The sequence below is a fragment of the Notolepis coatsorum genome (assembly GCF_963971535.1).
Source record: "Notolepis coatsorum genome assembly, chromosome: 5".
In the NCBI taxonomy this organism is placed as follows: domain Eukaryota; kingdom Metazoa; phylum Chordata; class Actinopteri; order Aulopiformes; family Paralepididae; genus Notolepis; species Notolepis coatsorum.
Window position 1 is genome coordinate 129,855,282 of NC_140169.1, and position 13,639 is coordinate 129,868,920.

The 13,639-nt window shown below is 46.6% G+C and overlaps 1 protein-coding gene across 3 annotated transcripts in view; it reads right to left on the bottom strand.

Moving 5' to 3' along the window:
- asap2b (ArfGAP with SH3 domain, ankyrin repeat and PH domain 2b) overlaps positions 1-13,124 on the bottom strand; it is a 57,512-nt gene extending 44,388 nt beyond the window's left edge. For all 3 annotated transcript variants that reach the window (XM_084314979.1, XM_084314978.1, XM_084314977.1), the window contains exons 1-2: positions 12,649-13,124; positions 6,876-6,948 (exon numbers count right to left, since the gene is read on the bottom strand). In XM_084314979.1, the coding sequence (XP_084171105.1) occupies positions 6,876-6,948; positions 12,649-12,774 (199 nt within the window). In that variant the 5' untranslated portion in view covers positions 12,775-13,124. The remainder of the gene's footprint in view (positions 1-6,875; positions 6,949-12,648) is intronic.
- Positions 13,125-13,639: the final 515 nt, after the last annotated feature.

Here is a 13,639-nt window from a genome sequence, read left to right on the forward strand (position 1 = left end):
GAGGACTGGTTAGAGGGCTGGTTAGATAGCTGGTTAGAGAGCTGGTTAGAGGACTGGTTAGAGGGCTGGTTAGAGAGCTGGTTAGAGGACTGGTTAGAGGACTGGTTAGAGAGCTGGTTAGAGAGCTGGTTAGAGGACTGGTTAGAGAGCTGGTTAGAGAGCTGGTTAGAGGGCTGGTTAGAGGGCTGGTTAGAGGACTGGTTAGAGGGCTGGTTAGAGAGCTGGTTAAAGGGCTGGTTAGAGAGCTGGTTAGAGAGCTGGTTAGAGAGCTGGTTAGAGGACTGGTTAGAGAGCTGGTTAGAGGGCTGGTTAGAGGACTGGTTAAAGGGCTGGTTAGAGAGCTGGTTAGAGGGCTGGTTAGAGAGCTGGTTAGAGAGCTGGTTAGAGAGCTGGTTAGAGGACTGGTTAGAGAGCTGGTTAGAGGGCTGGTTAGAGGGCTGGTTAGAGAGCTGGTTAAAGGGCTGGTTAGAGAGCTGGTTAGAGGACTGGTTAGAGAGCTGGTTAGAGAGCTGGTTAGAGGACTGGTTAGAGAGCTGGTTAGAGAGCTGGTTAGAGGACTGGTTAGAGAGCTGGTTAGAGAGCTGGTTAGAGAGCTGGTTAGAGGACTGGTTAGAGGGCTGGTTAGAGCTGGTTAGAGGACTGGTTAAAGGGCTGGTTAGAGGGCTGGTTAGAGAGCTGGTTAGAGGGCTGGTTAGAGAGCTGGTTAGAGGGCTGGTTAGAGGGCTGGTTAGAGGACTGGTTAGAGGACTGGTTAGAGAGCTGGTTAGAGGACTGGTTAGAGAGCTGGTTAGAGAGCTGGTTAGAGGGCTGGTTAGAGGACTGGTTAGAGAGCTGGTTAGAGAGCTGGTTAGAGGGCTGGTTAGAGAGCTGGTTAGAGAGCTGGTTAGAGGACTGGTTAGAGGACTGGTTAGAGGGCTGGTTAGAGGACTGGTTAGAGGGCTGGTTAGAGAGCTGGTTAGAGAGCTGGTTAGAGGACTGGTTAGAGGGCTGGTTAGAGGGCTGGTTAGAGGACTGGTTAGAGGGCTGGTTAGAGGACTGGTTAGAGAGCTGGTTAGAGAGCTGGTTAGAGAGCTGGTTAGAGGACTGGTTAGAGGGCTGGTTAGAGGGCTGGTTAGAGGACTGGTTAGAGAGCTGGTTAGAGGGCTGGTTAGAGAGCTGGTTAGAGAGCTGGTTAGAGAGCTGGTTAGAGAGCTGGTTAGAGGACTGGTTAAAGAGCTGGTTAGAGGACTGGTTAGAGGGCTGGTTAGAGAGCTGGTTAGAGAGCTGGTTAGAGGACTGGTTAGAGGACTGGTTAGAGGGCTGGTTAGAGGACTGGTTAGAGGGCTGGTTAGAGAGCTGGTTAGAGAGCTGGTTAGAGGGCTGGTTAGAGAGCTGGTTAGAGAGCTGGTTAAAGAGCTGGTTAGAGGACTGGTTAGAGGGCTGGTTAGAGAGCTGGTTAGAGGGCTGGTTAGAGGGCTGGTTAGAGAGCTGGTTAGAGGGCTGGTTAGAGGACTGGTTAGAGGGCTGGTTAGAGGGCTGGTTAGAGGGCTGGTTAGAGAGCTGGTTAGAGGGCTGGTTAGAGGGCTGGTTAGAGAGCTGGTTAGAGAGCTGGTTAGAGAGCTGGTTAGAGGGCTGGTTAGAGGACTGGTTAGAGGACTGGTTAGAGGACTGGTTAAAGGGCTGGTTAGAGGACTGGTTAGAGAGCTGGTTAGAGAGCTGGTTAGAGGACTGGTTAGAGGACTGGTTAGAGAGCTGGTTAGAGGACTGGTTAGAGAGCTGGTTAGAGAGCTGGTTAGAGGACTGGTTAGAGGACTGGTTAGAGAGCTGGTTAGAGGACTGGTTAGAGAGCTGGTTAGAGAGCTGGTTAGAGGACTGGTTAGAGAGCTGGTTAGAGGACTGGTTAGAGAGCTGGTTAGAGAGCTGGTTAGAGGACTGGTTAGAGGACTGGTTAAAGGGCTGGTTAGAGGACTGGTTAGAGGGCTGGTTAGAGGACTGGTTAGAGGGCTGGTTAGAGGGCTGGTTAGAGGGCTGGTTAGAGGGCTGGTTAGAGAGCTGGTTAGAGGGCTGGTTAGAGGGCTGGTTAGAGAGCTGGTTAGAGGGCTGGTTAGAGGGCTGGTTAGAGGGCTGGTTAGAGGGCTGGTTAAAGGGCTGGTTAGAGGGCTGGTTAGAGAGCTGGTTAGAGGACTGGTTAGAGGGCTGGTTAGAGAGCTGGTTAGAGAGCTGGTTAGAGGACTGGTTAGAGGGCTGGTTAGAGAGCTGGTTAGAGGACTGGTTAGAGGACTGGTTAGAGAGCTGGTTAGAGAGCTGGTTAGAGGACTGGTTAGAGAGCTGGTTAGAGAGCTGGTTAGAGGGCTGGTTAGAGGGCTGGTTAGAGGACTGGTTAGAGGGCTGGTTAGAGAGCTGGTTAAAGGGCTGGTTAGAGAGCTGGTTAGAGAGCTGGTTAGAGAGCTGGTTAGAGGACTGGTTAGAGAGCTGGTTAGAGGGCTGGTTAGAGAGCTGGTTAGAGGGCTGGTTAGAGGACTGGTTAAAGGGCTGGTTAGAGAGCTGGTTAGAGGGCTGGTTAGAGAGCTGGTTAGAGAGCTGGTTAGAGAGCTGGTTAGAGGACTGGTTAGAGAGCTGGTTAGAGGGCTGGTTAGAGGGCTGGTTAGAGAGCTGGTTAAAGGGCTGGTTAGAGAGCTGGTTAGAGGACTGGTTAAAGGGCTGGTTAGAGAGCTGGTTAGAGGACTGGTTAGAGAGCTGGTTAGAGAGCTGGTTGGAGGACTGGTTAGAGAGCTGGTTAGAGAGCTGGTTAGAGAGCTGGTTAGAGGACTGGTTAGAGGGCTGGTTAGAGAGCTGGTTAGAGGACTGGTTAAAGGGCTGGTTAGAGGGCTGGTTAGAGAGCTGGTTAGAGGGCTGGTTAGAGAGCTGGTTAGAGGGCTGGTTAGAGGGCTGGTTAGAGGACTGGTTAGAGGACTGGTTAGAGAGCTGGTTAGAGGACTGGTTAGAGGGCTGGTTAGAGGGCTGGTTAGAGGACTGGTTAGAGGGCTGGTTAGAGAGCTGGTTAGAGGGCTGGTTAGAGAGCTGGTTAGAGGACTGGTTAGAGGGCTGGTTAGAGAGCTGGTTAGAGAGCTGGTTAGAGAGCTGGTTAGAGGGCTGGTTAGAGGGCTGGTTAGAGAGCTGGTTAGAGAGCTGGTTAGAGAGCTGGTTAGAGGGCTGGTTAGAGAGCTGGTTAGAGAGCTGGTTAGAGGGCTGGTTAGAGAGCTGGTTAGAGAGCTGGTTAGAGGGCTGGTTAGAGAGCTGGTTAGAGGGCTGGTTAGAGAGCTGGTTAGAGAGCTGGTTAGAGGGCTGGTTAGAGAGCTGGTTAGAGGGGTGGTTAGAGAGCTGGTTAGAGGACTGGTTAGAGGGCTGGTTAGAGAGCTGGTTAGAGAGCTGGTTAGAAGACTGGTTAGAGAGCTGGTTAGAGGGCTGGTTAGAGGGCTGGTTAGAGCTGGTTAGAGGGCTGGTTATAGTCAAATGCACAGTTAAAGAAGCTGTCGCAGGCCTCTGAGTCAGACGTCTCCTATGAGGCAACAACACTAGAGAGGAACTATCTCTGTGAGACAGGAAACTCTCCTGGCTAAATGCAAAGAGTAGCAGTTTGCTGTTGAACATATTTCTATGTCCATATATTCTTGCACAATTCCTGAGCAGAATTACTTTATTTTGTTCCACTTGCTTCCTGACTCCCACCACCCTCCCCCAACTGTGGAGGCGCCCAAAAAATAAATAGATTGCAATGCGTGAATTTTCTCATGATGACATTTTGCGTTTATAACAGTGAAATGTGGGAATGGGTTTGATTTCTTTCCAGCTGAAAATAATTTGTACAGCTGTAAATCTGCATTAGCTGCGACTGCGTACGTGCAAATATCATCCACACGTGTGCGCATGCACAAACCACACACACCTTCACACACGTGCACTTGACCTGCATGCCAAAGTTTAGCCTCCTAGGGTAAGAGGGTGGGGAGACCTTTGTGGACCTACCGAGCAACCAGCCAATGGAGCAAGCTATAGAGCTACTGGATACAGATCAAAACTAAATCCATGTAGGTTCTCTCAAAGTAGCATTGAACTTGATGGTACGAGCGTCTTTATAGCAGAACTTTCGGCCGAGTCTGATGATGCCTCCCACAAGTGTCTATGACAAACGGTTCATGAGTTGTGAAAGGGGCGTGGCTAAAGTGTAGGGGACGGGGCTAACACACCAAGGAAAAAGGAACTCTCTACTGAGACGAATGGCGCCTCCCACAAGTGTCTATGGCAAGTTATGTGCCTTTTTGTTATAGGCCCACTGCCACACATACCTTTACACACACACACACACACACACATGACCTCCAAGCTCAATTTCAGCCTCCTAGGGTGTAAATTGTGGCCGCTAGAGGGTGGGAACATTTTTGTGACCAACCCAACCTTTCAATAAAATCTTGCGCAAGGCCACTCCCATTGCCAAGCTTCCTTTGAGCTAATTGGCATGAACACACACACACACATACCTTCACTCACACACACACACGCACACATACATTTAGTCATTTAGCTGACGCTTTTATCCAAAGCGACTTACAAGTTCTGTACAACAAGTCATCAGGAAGGGCACAACTCTATCAGCTGAGTAACAATGTTCATCAAAGTGTTGAGTGCTACAGTGTAGGTTAGTATATTAGGACAAGTGCATGACAGTAAGGTTAGTTAGGGTTAGATTTTTTACACACACACACACACGCATGCACGCATTTGTTCTCTAAGACAGTAATGGAGGCGTAGTATACAGCCATGCAGGAAGTACATCCCCGGGCCTGCTGGGACAGGTGTAGGGCACGAGAGGAATGTGTTGAGGCTCTCTCTTATGTGTCTTTGAGGTTCAACTACACCTGCCTCGACACAGATCCCTTTCAGTTACAATAGTCAATGCTTCTCATTCTCACTGTTTCACCTCCACTGCCTTACAAGCTGCCCTACAAGCTGCCTTACAAGCTGCCCTACAAGCTGCCTTACAAGCTGCCCTACAAGCTGCCTTACAAAAGCCACACAGCAGATACCAAAGGGTATAAAGGTGTATTGCCTGTGCACTTAAGCAGATGGTAATATGATCTACTTTCATACCAATAATATGTGATCTACTTTTTGTACTAACGATACATAAGATAAAATAAAACAAGATAAGATAAGATATTCCTTTATTGATCCCCTTTCAATAATCGCACAAAGAGAACAAGAGTCTGGCCTGCTACACTGCACTGAGGGGTTAAAGCAGGACACTGGGAATCTACACACACAGTGGTTTTGAACCGTGAGTCATAAGCCTCTTTTGCACATTAACTCTGGACAACGTGCAGAGAATCGGGTGTGGGCATCGTTGCCTGAAATTGCCCTTAATTGCACATGTAGCGTAGCACACAGCATGCCATTATCCATGGCAGGTGTGTTTGCACACATGGAAAATAATGCGCTTGGTTTAGGTGATGGGCGGCGCCTAGGTAGAGCGAGGGAATGACGCAGAAAAGTGGCCGACCTCCTCTGCCTGTGTACGGAAGATCATCATTTTAAATATTTATTTAACTGGCATGTAACTCAGCATCTTGAAAATGAGGGCAACATCAACATCAGACATCAACATTGAAATAAGCGACCAACGGTGTTCCGTACAGAGTGAAATAAGCGACCAACGGTGTTCCGTACAGAGTGAAATAAGCGACCAACGGTGTTCCATACAGTGTGAAAACCAGGATCTTATGACATGAAATTCTATATAAATGGTTTCCAATCATAAACTTTTAATTCATGTAAATGTTTTTGGATTAGTCTACGTTAATCAATAAGCCCGCTTGCTCGCTGTGTGAATTCTGCAAACAATGATCCGCTTGTGTTCTGACATGGGCTGAGTTTGTCATTACACAGACTTAGGACTTATGTGCTGGGAGGGTAAACTCCGTGCGGAATAATTTGAACATTTGCGTTCGCACATATTCCACCCCTCCGATTAATGTGCAGTTAAGGTCAGGAGTCCAGTGCATGTGTGAAAGGGGCCATACCAACCAAGAGTCTGTTTTTCTGTTGCTTTCAAGACTATATTTTCCCAGCTTTACACATGATTGAATGATTTGACTGCTATGTCATATATTACAATGTTCACAATATAAATTATGTCTTTTTTATTCTTCTAATATTTCAGTTAGCTGATTGAAACAATTGATACAATTACTAGATGAGTAAAGAAGATTCATTTCAAAACGGCAACAAATATGTGCATTTCTGACAGGCTCTTAATCCGTTGTCACTTGACTTCTACACCTTTCTGCCAGACTAAACAACACAGTGAAACAATACCTTTCTAGGTAGCTTCAAATAATGTTTTACTTTTCTCTTGGATTCAAATGTCCCTCCCAAAACTAGATAGCGTAGCTTTAACTGTTTTTAAACAACCATTCACACAGTAAGCCGGATATCGGTCCGATACCAGGCTAAAATAATATTGTATCAGAGAATTTCCCTGATACTAAAATCCGATACCAAGAAACACGTCTAACATGCCAGAAACCAAAGCAAATTGATCGATTTGCTGCATTTGTAACTCTCTGGACTGGAGAAACATTTATTATATCTCAAAATGTTTTGTGCAATGACCCCAAAATGAGTGTCCAAGTCATGTTCATTAAAAGTAATGGATGGGATCGGCACTCTGTCTCGGCCGATCCCCAAAGCCCAGGTATTGCTATTGGGACGGAAAAGGTTGGATCGGTGCATCCCTACTTACAACACATCATAATTATAGGGAATGTGGAACTTGTGGGTGTGTGTGGATGTAAAGGTTATACAGTACATATGGCGTATAACATACAGTAGCTTTATACTATAATATCGGCGATACTCACACAGGCCCGTGTGGTTGATGGACTTGACAGATTTCTTGATCTTGTAAAGTACACCTCTGTCCACATCCAGAGCCTATGGGAGCGAAAGAACAAAGCAGATGTTTAATGTCAACACAGCAGAAATATTATCATAGGATGCATCATGGGTGCACTTTGAACCAGATCATAATCGCCTGCTGTTGTATCTGCCTAGAGAAAGAAGTGGAGGTTCATTGCATGCCTGCAGACTGCAGTTATAATTGTTTTACAAACAAACAAACAAACAATACAATTACAAACAAGAAAGGGACCCAAGTATTGTAAATGTTATAATATATTCAATATGTAATATTCAGTTACATATGAGCACAATCTACAAACAGGTTAGTGGATACAGCTAATAATATAATAATTTAGGACCTGCTCAGAGGTCATCAATCGGCACACATGCGATGCATGCATGCAATTCGTATCTGCGATTAACCCATCCCGTCGTCCTTCCCCCCCAAGGGCAGCCGGGAGCAGACAGGCGTCAACGTGAGCCGCGCCAGGGGACCAATCCAAGTGCTCCTGTCCGTCTTCGTCAAGGACGCCACAGCGTTAGCAATCTATTGTTGTGCATGTTTTTCCATTGGGTTTATCTTATCGGGGGGAAACCCTTGCAAGCACGGGGAGAACATGCAAACTCCACACAGAAAGGCCTGGGAGATACCCCACCTGGGTAACTGGCATCATGGAAACCTGGTCCCCAAGCGGGAATCGAACCCTGGACCTTCTTGCTGTGAGGCGACAGTGTTAACCACTACACCCCCGTGCCGCTAATTGGCAGAATAACATACAATTGACCTATCTCAAGCCCCGCCCTCTTTTCTTGATCCTCCAATCACAACTGTTGCCGGGAAGATCAAGAAAAGAGGGCAGGGTTTGAGATAGGCCCGTTCGTCTCGCTGTGTGACTGGCAATGAAGGCGGATACTGAACAATATCTGACTAACTGCTTGACCCTCCCTCTTAAGACCAGCAATCTGAAGGCCCCTCGCGACTAGCCTATGTACATACGCCAGGCGCCTGAATGCCTTCTACAACATAACTGCATTTCCGCGTCTCTGATTGGCCAGGTCATTTCTGGTCATGTGACGTGTATGCCCAATCGTGGGACCGCAAGTTTCTACAATGGTTAAGCTTAGGCGCTCTTTCGAAGTAGGTTAAGGTTAGAGTTTGTCTTAGAGCATGGTGATAGAACGCCTGCCCTGATTCCGACGGTTAAGCTTAGGCACTCTTTCGAAGTTGGTTAAGGTTAGAGTTTGTCTTAGAGCATGGCGATAGAACGCCAGGTAGTTTGCAGGCTGTTAGACCCGGAAATAGGCGCAGAACTTGCTGTCCCACGATTGGCCCACATGTCACATGACCTGGCCAATCAGAGCGCAAAACTCGAACGCGGAAATGCAGTTCCGTCGTCGAAGGCATACACGCGACCCAGGCACACACACACACAGAATTATTGGTCCCGCCCTTAGTCAAAGTGTGAATACCCAGGGGATTACGGTGCTTCAGTGACTGAGAGAATGGCTAGCCCAGCCCTAGTGTTTACACAGCACCAACACAGACATGGCACAGGGCCAAGTCCAGCATGCTCAGCTATAGCTCTCTCTCTCTCTCTCTCTCTCAGGCTGAATTGCTTGAACTTCCTATGCCCCTTTTCTGTCGCTCAGTGCTTTTTTAAGATCTCACATGAGATCAGAATGTTAAGAACTGAACCCCTCCCATCCAACCCCCACATCAACATAAACAAAAGATTTAAACAAAGCGCAAAGAACGGGTTATTTTGCCTAGACTAGAGGTTGCTGTTTGATCTTTTTCCTGTAAGTAGGGAAGTCCAAGACGGATGGGCACCACACTCTCCTTAAGAATCAACTTCCTACGTAAATCCTGTTTAAAGAAACTAGAAGGGCTGGAAAAACTATACACGGACCTATACGCCGCGGCCTCACTGCAGATGAACTACAATGAGCAGATACATACACAATGTATGATAGTTAAAGGGGACATGCATTGCTATTCCTTTCACTATTTGGGCAACTTTACGCAATTCCTGTGAGTCTATGGAACACATCTGTAAAGTTTTTTTTTTTTTTTAAGATTTATTTTTTAGCGTTTATCGCTTTTTGCTACTGGGCAGTCCAGTAGAGAGAGAGAGAGGAGGAACGGGAGACAGAGTGGGGGGAAGACATTTGGCAAATAACGACGGGTTCGGGAATCAAACCCGGGTCGGCCGTGCCGCGACTCAGCGCGTTATGTGGTTCGCCACTGGGGCGCCCCTGTAAAGTTTTTTGTTTCTTTCAAAAAAAAATTTTTTTCTATTTCTAATCAATTACTCTAAAGCAGCATTTTTCCACTTTAAGATTTCAAGCAGTTAAACTTTTTGGGCTGGGTTCTGTTCCGCCCATAAGCGCTTTGAGTGACAGTCACCCACAGTCTGCGACTGGCAGACAGAGAGAGAGATAGAAAGATTGAGGGGGATACTAATAAATGTTGCCGCGGGGGGCATAATCGTTCTCTGCTGTCTGTCGGCACCCTCTGTTTGAGGAAGTAATTCCACTCGCTGTTGTTGAGCGAATTGTTGATTGTGGGCGGTGACTACAACCACAGAGCCGGCATTGGCTCCAACCACAGAGCCAATCAGATCACAATCAGTTTAATCAGCTCCTTGATACGTCGCATTGCGAGTCAAATCAGAATGACCTAATTCACTGGGGGAGGAGATTGTCTCAACTGAATTAGAGCAATCCGCCAAAATGGTAATTAGAGACACAGACCCATTGATACTAACCCCCATTGCTATAAAACAATGCTAAACATGGGAAAAGGCCATTTATAAGAGACGGGACCTTTAAAAAATTTATAAATTCCATACATAGACAACACTCAGAGTTTTTAATACATAGGACGAGGCAAAATTATTACTTTCATGGCTCCAGACCAAGCCACTTATTGGTAATGAAAATACGCTCAAATGATAAATTCTCGGATATCCACTCAATCAGGACACAACAAGGAGCAATCACCACTGACTCAAAAAAGATTAATGACACTTTTAGAGAATTGTATTCACAACTGTATAGCTCAGAGGTCAACTTTGATCATAAAAAAATTTGAAACGTTTATTGATGGTCTCAAAATACCGAAATTATCTGAGGAAGAGGCTGGGGAATTGGGGAGACCAATCACTCTCGTTGAACTCAGAGAGACAATTGCTGAAATGCAGAGAGGTAAGGCACCAGGTTGGGATGGGATCCCGCCTGAGTTTTACTTAGCATTCTGGGACCAGTTGGGCCCATTGCTGTTCGAGATGATTCAACATGCTATTGAACAGGGGGGATTCTCGAGAGACGTTAACATGGCCTTGATCTGCTTGTTACTTAAAAAAGACAAGGACCCCAATGACGGACGGGTTGATCTTAAAATGTTTGCCAAAATACAAAAAAAAACAGCCCCCGGTGGGCGGTCGTTAGTGGTTAACATACCGTGGTATTAGTTCGGTACAGTACGGTACACACTGAAACAGTTGGGTACGGATACGTGTACCTTTACACCCCTAGACACTCACGCTCCCCATGCAGAGCTAACAGACAGGAGGAGCAGACAGGCTGAGACAAGCTCCGTCAGACACAGGAGGAGCACGTAAGAGAGAGAAAGGAGAGGGAAATAAGGAGAGAAACATTTGCCATTGAGAGTGGAGAGGGGGAAAAAAGAGAGAGACAGAGAGAGAGAGAGAGAGAGAGAGAGAGAGAGAGAGAGAGAGAGAGAGAGAGAGAGAGAGAGAGAGAGAGAGAGAGAGAGAGACAGAGACAGAGCTTGCTGGGACAAGAGCAGACAAGCACAACCCCATCCTTGGCCCCAGGGGTGTAGTCCCAGCATGCAGCAGCAGTAGGCCAGTACAACATGTGGCCAGCAGGGCCTTTGTTTCTCAGGCAGAGACCAGTGATCCTCCTCACAAACACAGGAGGAGCGCTGTGGTGTGATGTTCCCCATACAGGCAGGCCACAGCATGATGGTGCTCTGATGCTCTCTCTCTGCAACACAGTGCAACAGGCCACCACAGAGAGCTGAGGAGACTCTGATCCTCTCTCTCTCTCTCTCTCTCTCTCTCTCTCTGCAACACAGTGCAACAGGCCACCACAGAGAGCTGAGGAGACTCTGATCCTCTCTCTCTCTCTCTCTCTCTCTCTCTCTCTGCAACACAGTGCAACAGGCCACCACAGAGAGCTGAGGAGACTCTGATCCTCTCTCTCTCTCTCTCTCTCTCTCTCTCTCTCTCTCTCTCTCTCTCTGCAACACAGTGCAACAGGCCACCACAGAGAGCTGAGGAGACTCTGATCATCTCTCTCTCTCTCTCTCTCTCTCTCTCTCTCTCTCTCTCTCTCTCTCTCTCTCTCTCTCTCTGCAACACAGTGCAACAGGCCACCACAGTGCTCTCTGTCGCAGCCTGTTGCAGAGAGAGAGGGAGGATCAGAGAGTCCTGTGCTCTCTGTCGCAGCCTGTTGCAGAGAGAGAGGTCTGATCCTCTCTCTCTCTGCAACAGGCTGCGACAGAGAGCACAGGAGACTCTCTGATCCTCTCTCTCTCTCCAACACAGGCTGCGACAGAGAGCACAGGAGACTCTCTGATCCTCTCTCTCTCTCCAACACAGGCTGCGACAGAGAGCACAGGAGACTCTGATCCTCTCGCTCTCTCCAACACAGGCTGCGACAGAGAGCACAGGAGACTCTCTGATCCTCTCGCTCTCTCCAACACAGGCTGCGACAGAGAGCACAGGAGACTCTCTGATTCTCTCTCTCTCTCTCTCTCTCTCCAACAGGCTGCGACAGAGAACACAAGAGACTTGTGCAACTGGAAAGAGGAGTGCTGTGAAGCGACTTGGAGAGGGCACATGCGTTTGAATGCTGCATCTATGCATGCCGCCTCGTGATTCTATGATTCTATCAGCATGGAATATGATATATAATATATCTCTACCTTTTCCCTTTCATCAGACGAAGAGCAGCTAACAATACAGATAAAAAGTGATCTACTGATCTGTACATCACTTCTTAGTTTTTATCTGTATTGTTAGCTGCTCTTCGTCTGATGAAAGAGGGAAGAGATCGAGTAAACTGTTATCCATTAGTGGCTTTCCTGTTTTTTCACAAAGGGACTGAAACTCATGTCCCAGCTCCTTACTGACATCACCTTAGTTCATATAAATATAACCTATAATATATTTGTTATCGTCTGATTAATTTGGTCATTGTGGAGTTTTTTTTTTTTTTTATATTAAAGGCTTATAAACAAGTGTTTAGTGCTATAAGCAGCAAAACACACACGCACGCACGCACACACCTGGATTGGCCTTTTAACTAGCTGTATGCTATTTACTGGTTTGAACAAACGTTGCCATTGTCCCTGGGCAGGCACACATTCACTTTTTGCACACTGGGGAAAAGCATATAGGTACAGAGAGGGTATTCATTGTATTATAAAGCATATATAACTACTCTATCATTATGCGACAGGGTACAAACATGACCAGGTGCGAATGGGCGAGGTTCAGTAGCCAGCCTGCCTGCAGTTCAGGATTTAAGCAACAAGGTTTTAATTTCGCAAAGCGGAAATAGCTTGTGGTTTCGTTCCTCTTTTATGTAAAAAAAAATACATATTGGTGTGGCTTGTGCTGTTCCCGACGGGAAGCTCCACTGGGGGAAAAAAATTTGAGGAGCACCGTCTGTCTCCCAATTCCATAATAACATCCACCTTACCTCTTCCAACGATGCCACTGTATTGCGACAGTGGGACATCCGAGTGGTGAAGTTTGAAGTGGTCGGGGCTTTGTAGTCCTCATTGGTCTCAGCCACAAACTCTATGACAGTGATCAGCTCCGGCATACTGAATAATAATAAATATGAGTACGTTACGGGGGGGGGGGGGGGCGGTGATGAACCCGACGTGTTTTAGTATATAAAAGCTACTGTATGTCTAGAGCCAGACAGTTAAGAGGCAAAGTAAACTAGAGAGTAAGAAATTATCCAAACTGTCAACTTTTATAGTCCCATTCCTGTGTCTTCTGCGTCCCTCTTCATTCTGTAGCCAAACATCTTACGGGCTATCGTTTCGTCCACTCAAAAGAAAGTTGACATAGTTCCATCAGTCCACGGTTGTACTACCGAATCCAATAACCATTTAAAGTACAATCGGTAAAGTCACAGTGGCTTACTGCAACCTGCGCGCTGACTCAGTTGCTGTGAGCAAATACCGACAGTTGAGCTTCACCGACTGGGGGCGGGACAAAGTGTTTAACGAAACGGGAAGTGTCTGACCAATCAGTGGCCTTTCTTTCTCATCATCAGAAATGAATGACAATTATAAAAGTTTAATGTGAGTTTTAATAAAAGCCCCGATCGTAATATTTTCAATCATGCATGGGGTAAACACTCACATCTTGAAATGTTTTATATTAGTGTGCAAAATAGCCCCTTTGGAACCGTATTCGCCCATTACAAACCAGAATAAAGTTGGTTTACAAACATTACTCATGTAAACAAACCTATTATTACAGTCCCAAAATACAGCAAATATGCATAGTGTAAAAATAATTCATCTGTTGTCTTCTTTGTATCAACAGCTGCATCAACAAGAGAATAGAAATGTCTCCCTTGCCATTTTTTGTGGGGTGTTACACATTTATTTACTTAACGCATTATTCATTGTTTAATTAATGAGCAAAATAATCTCTAGAATGATGACTACCAA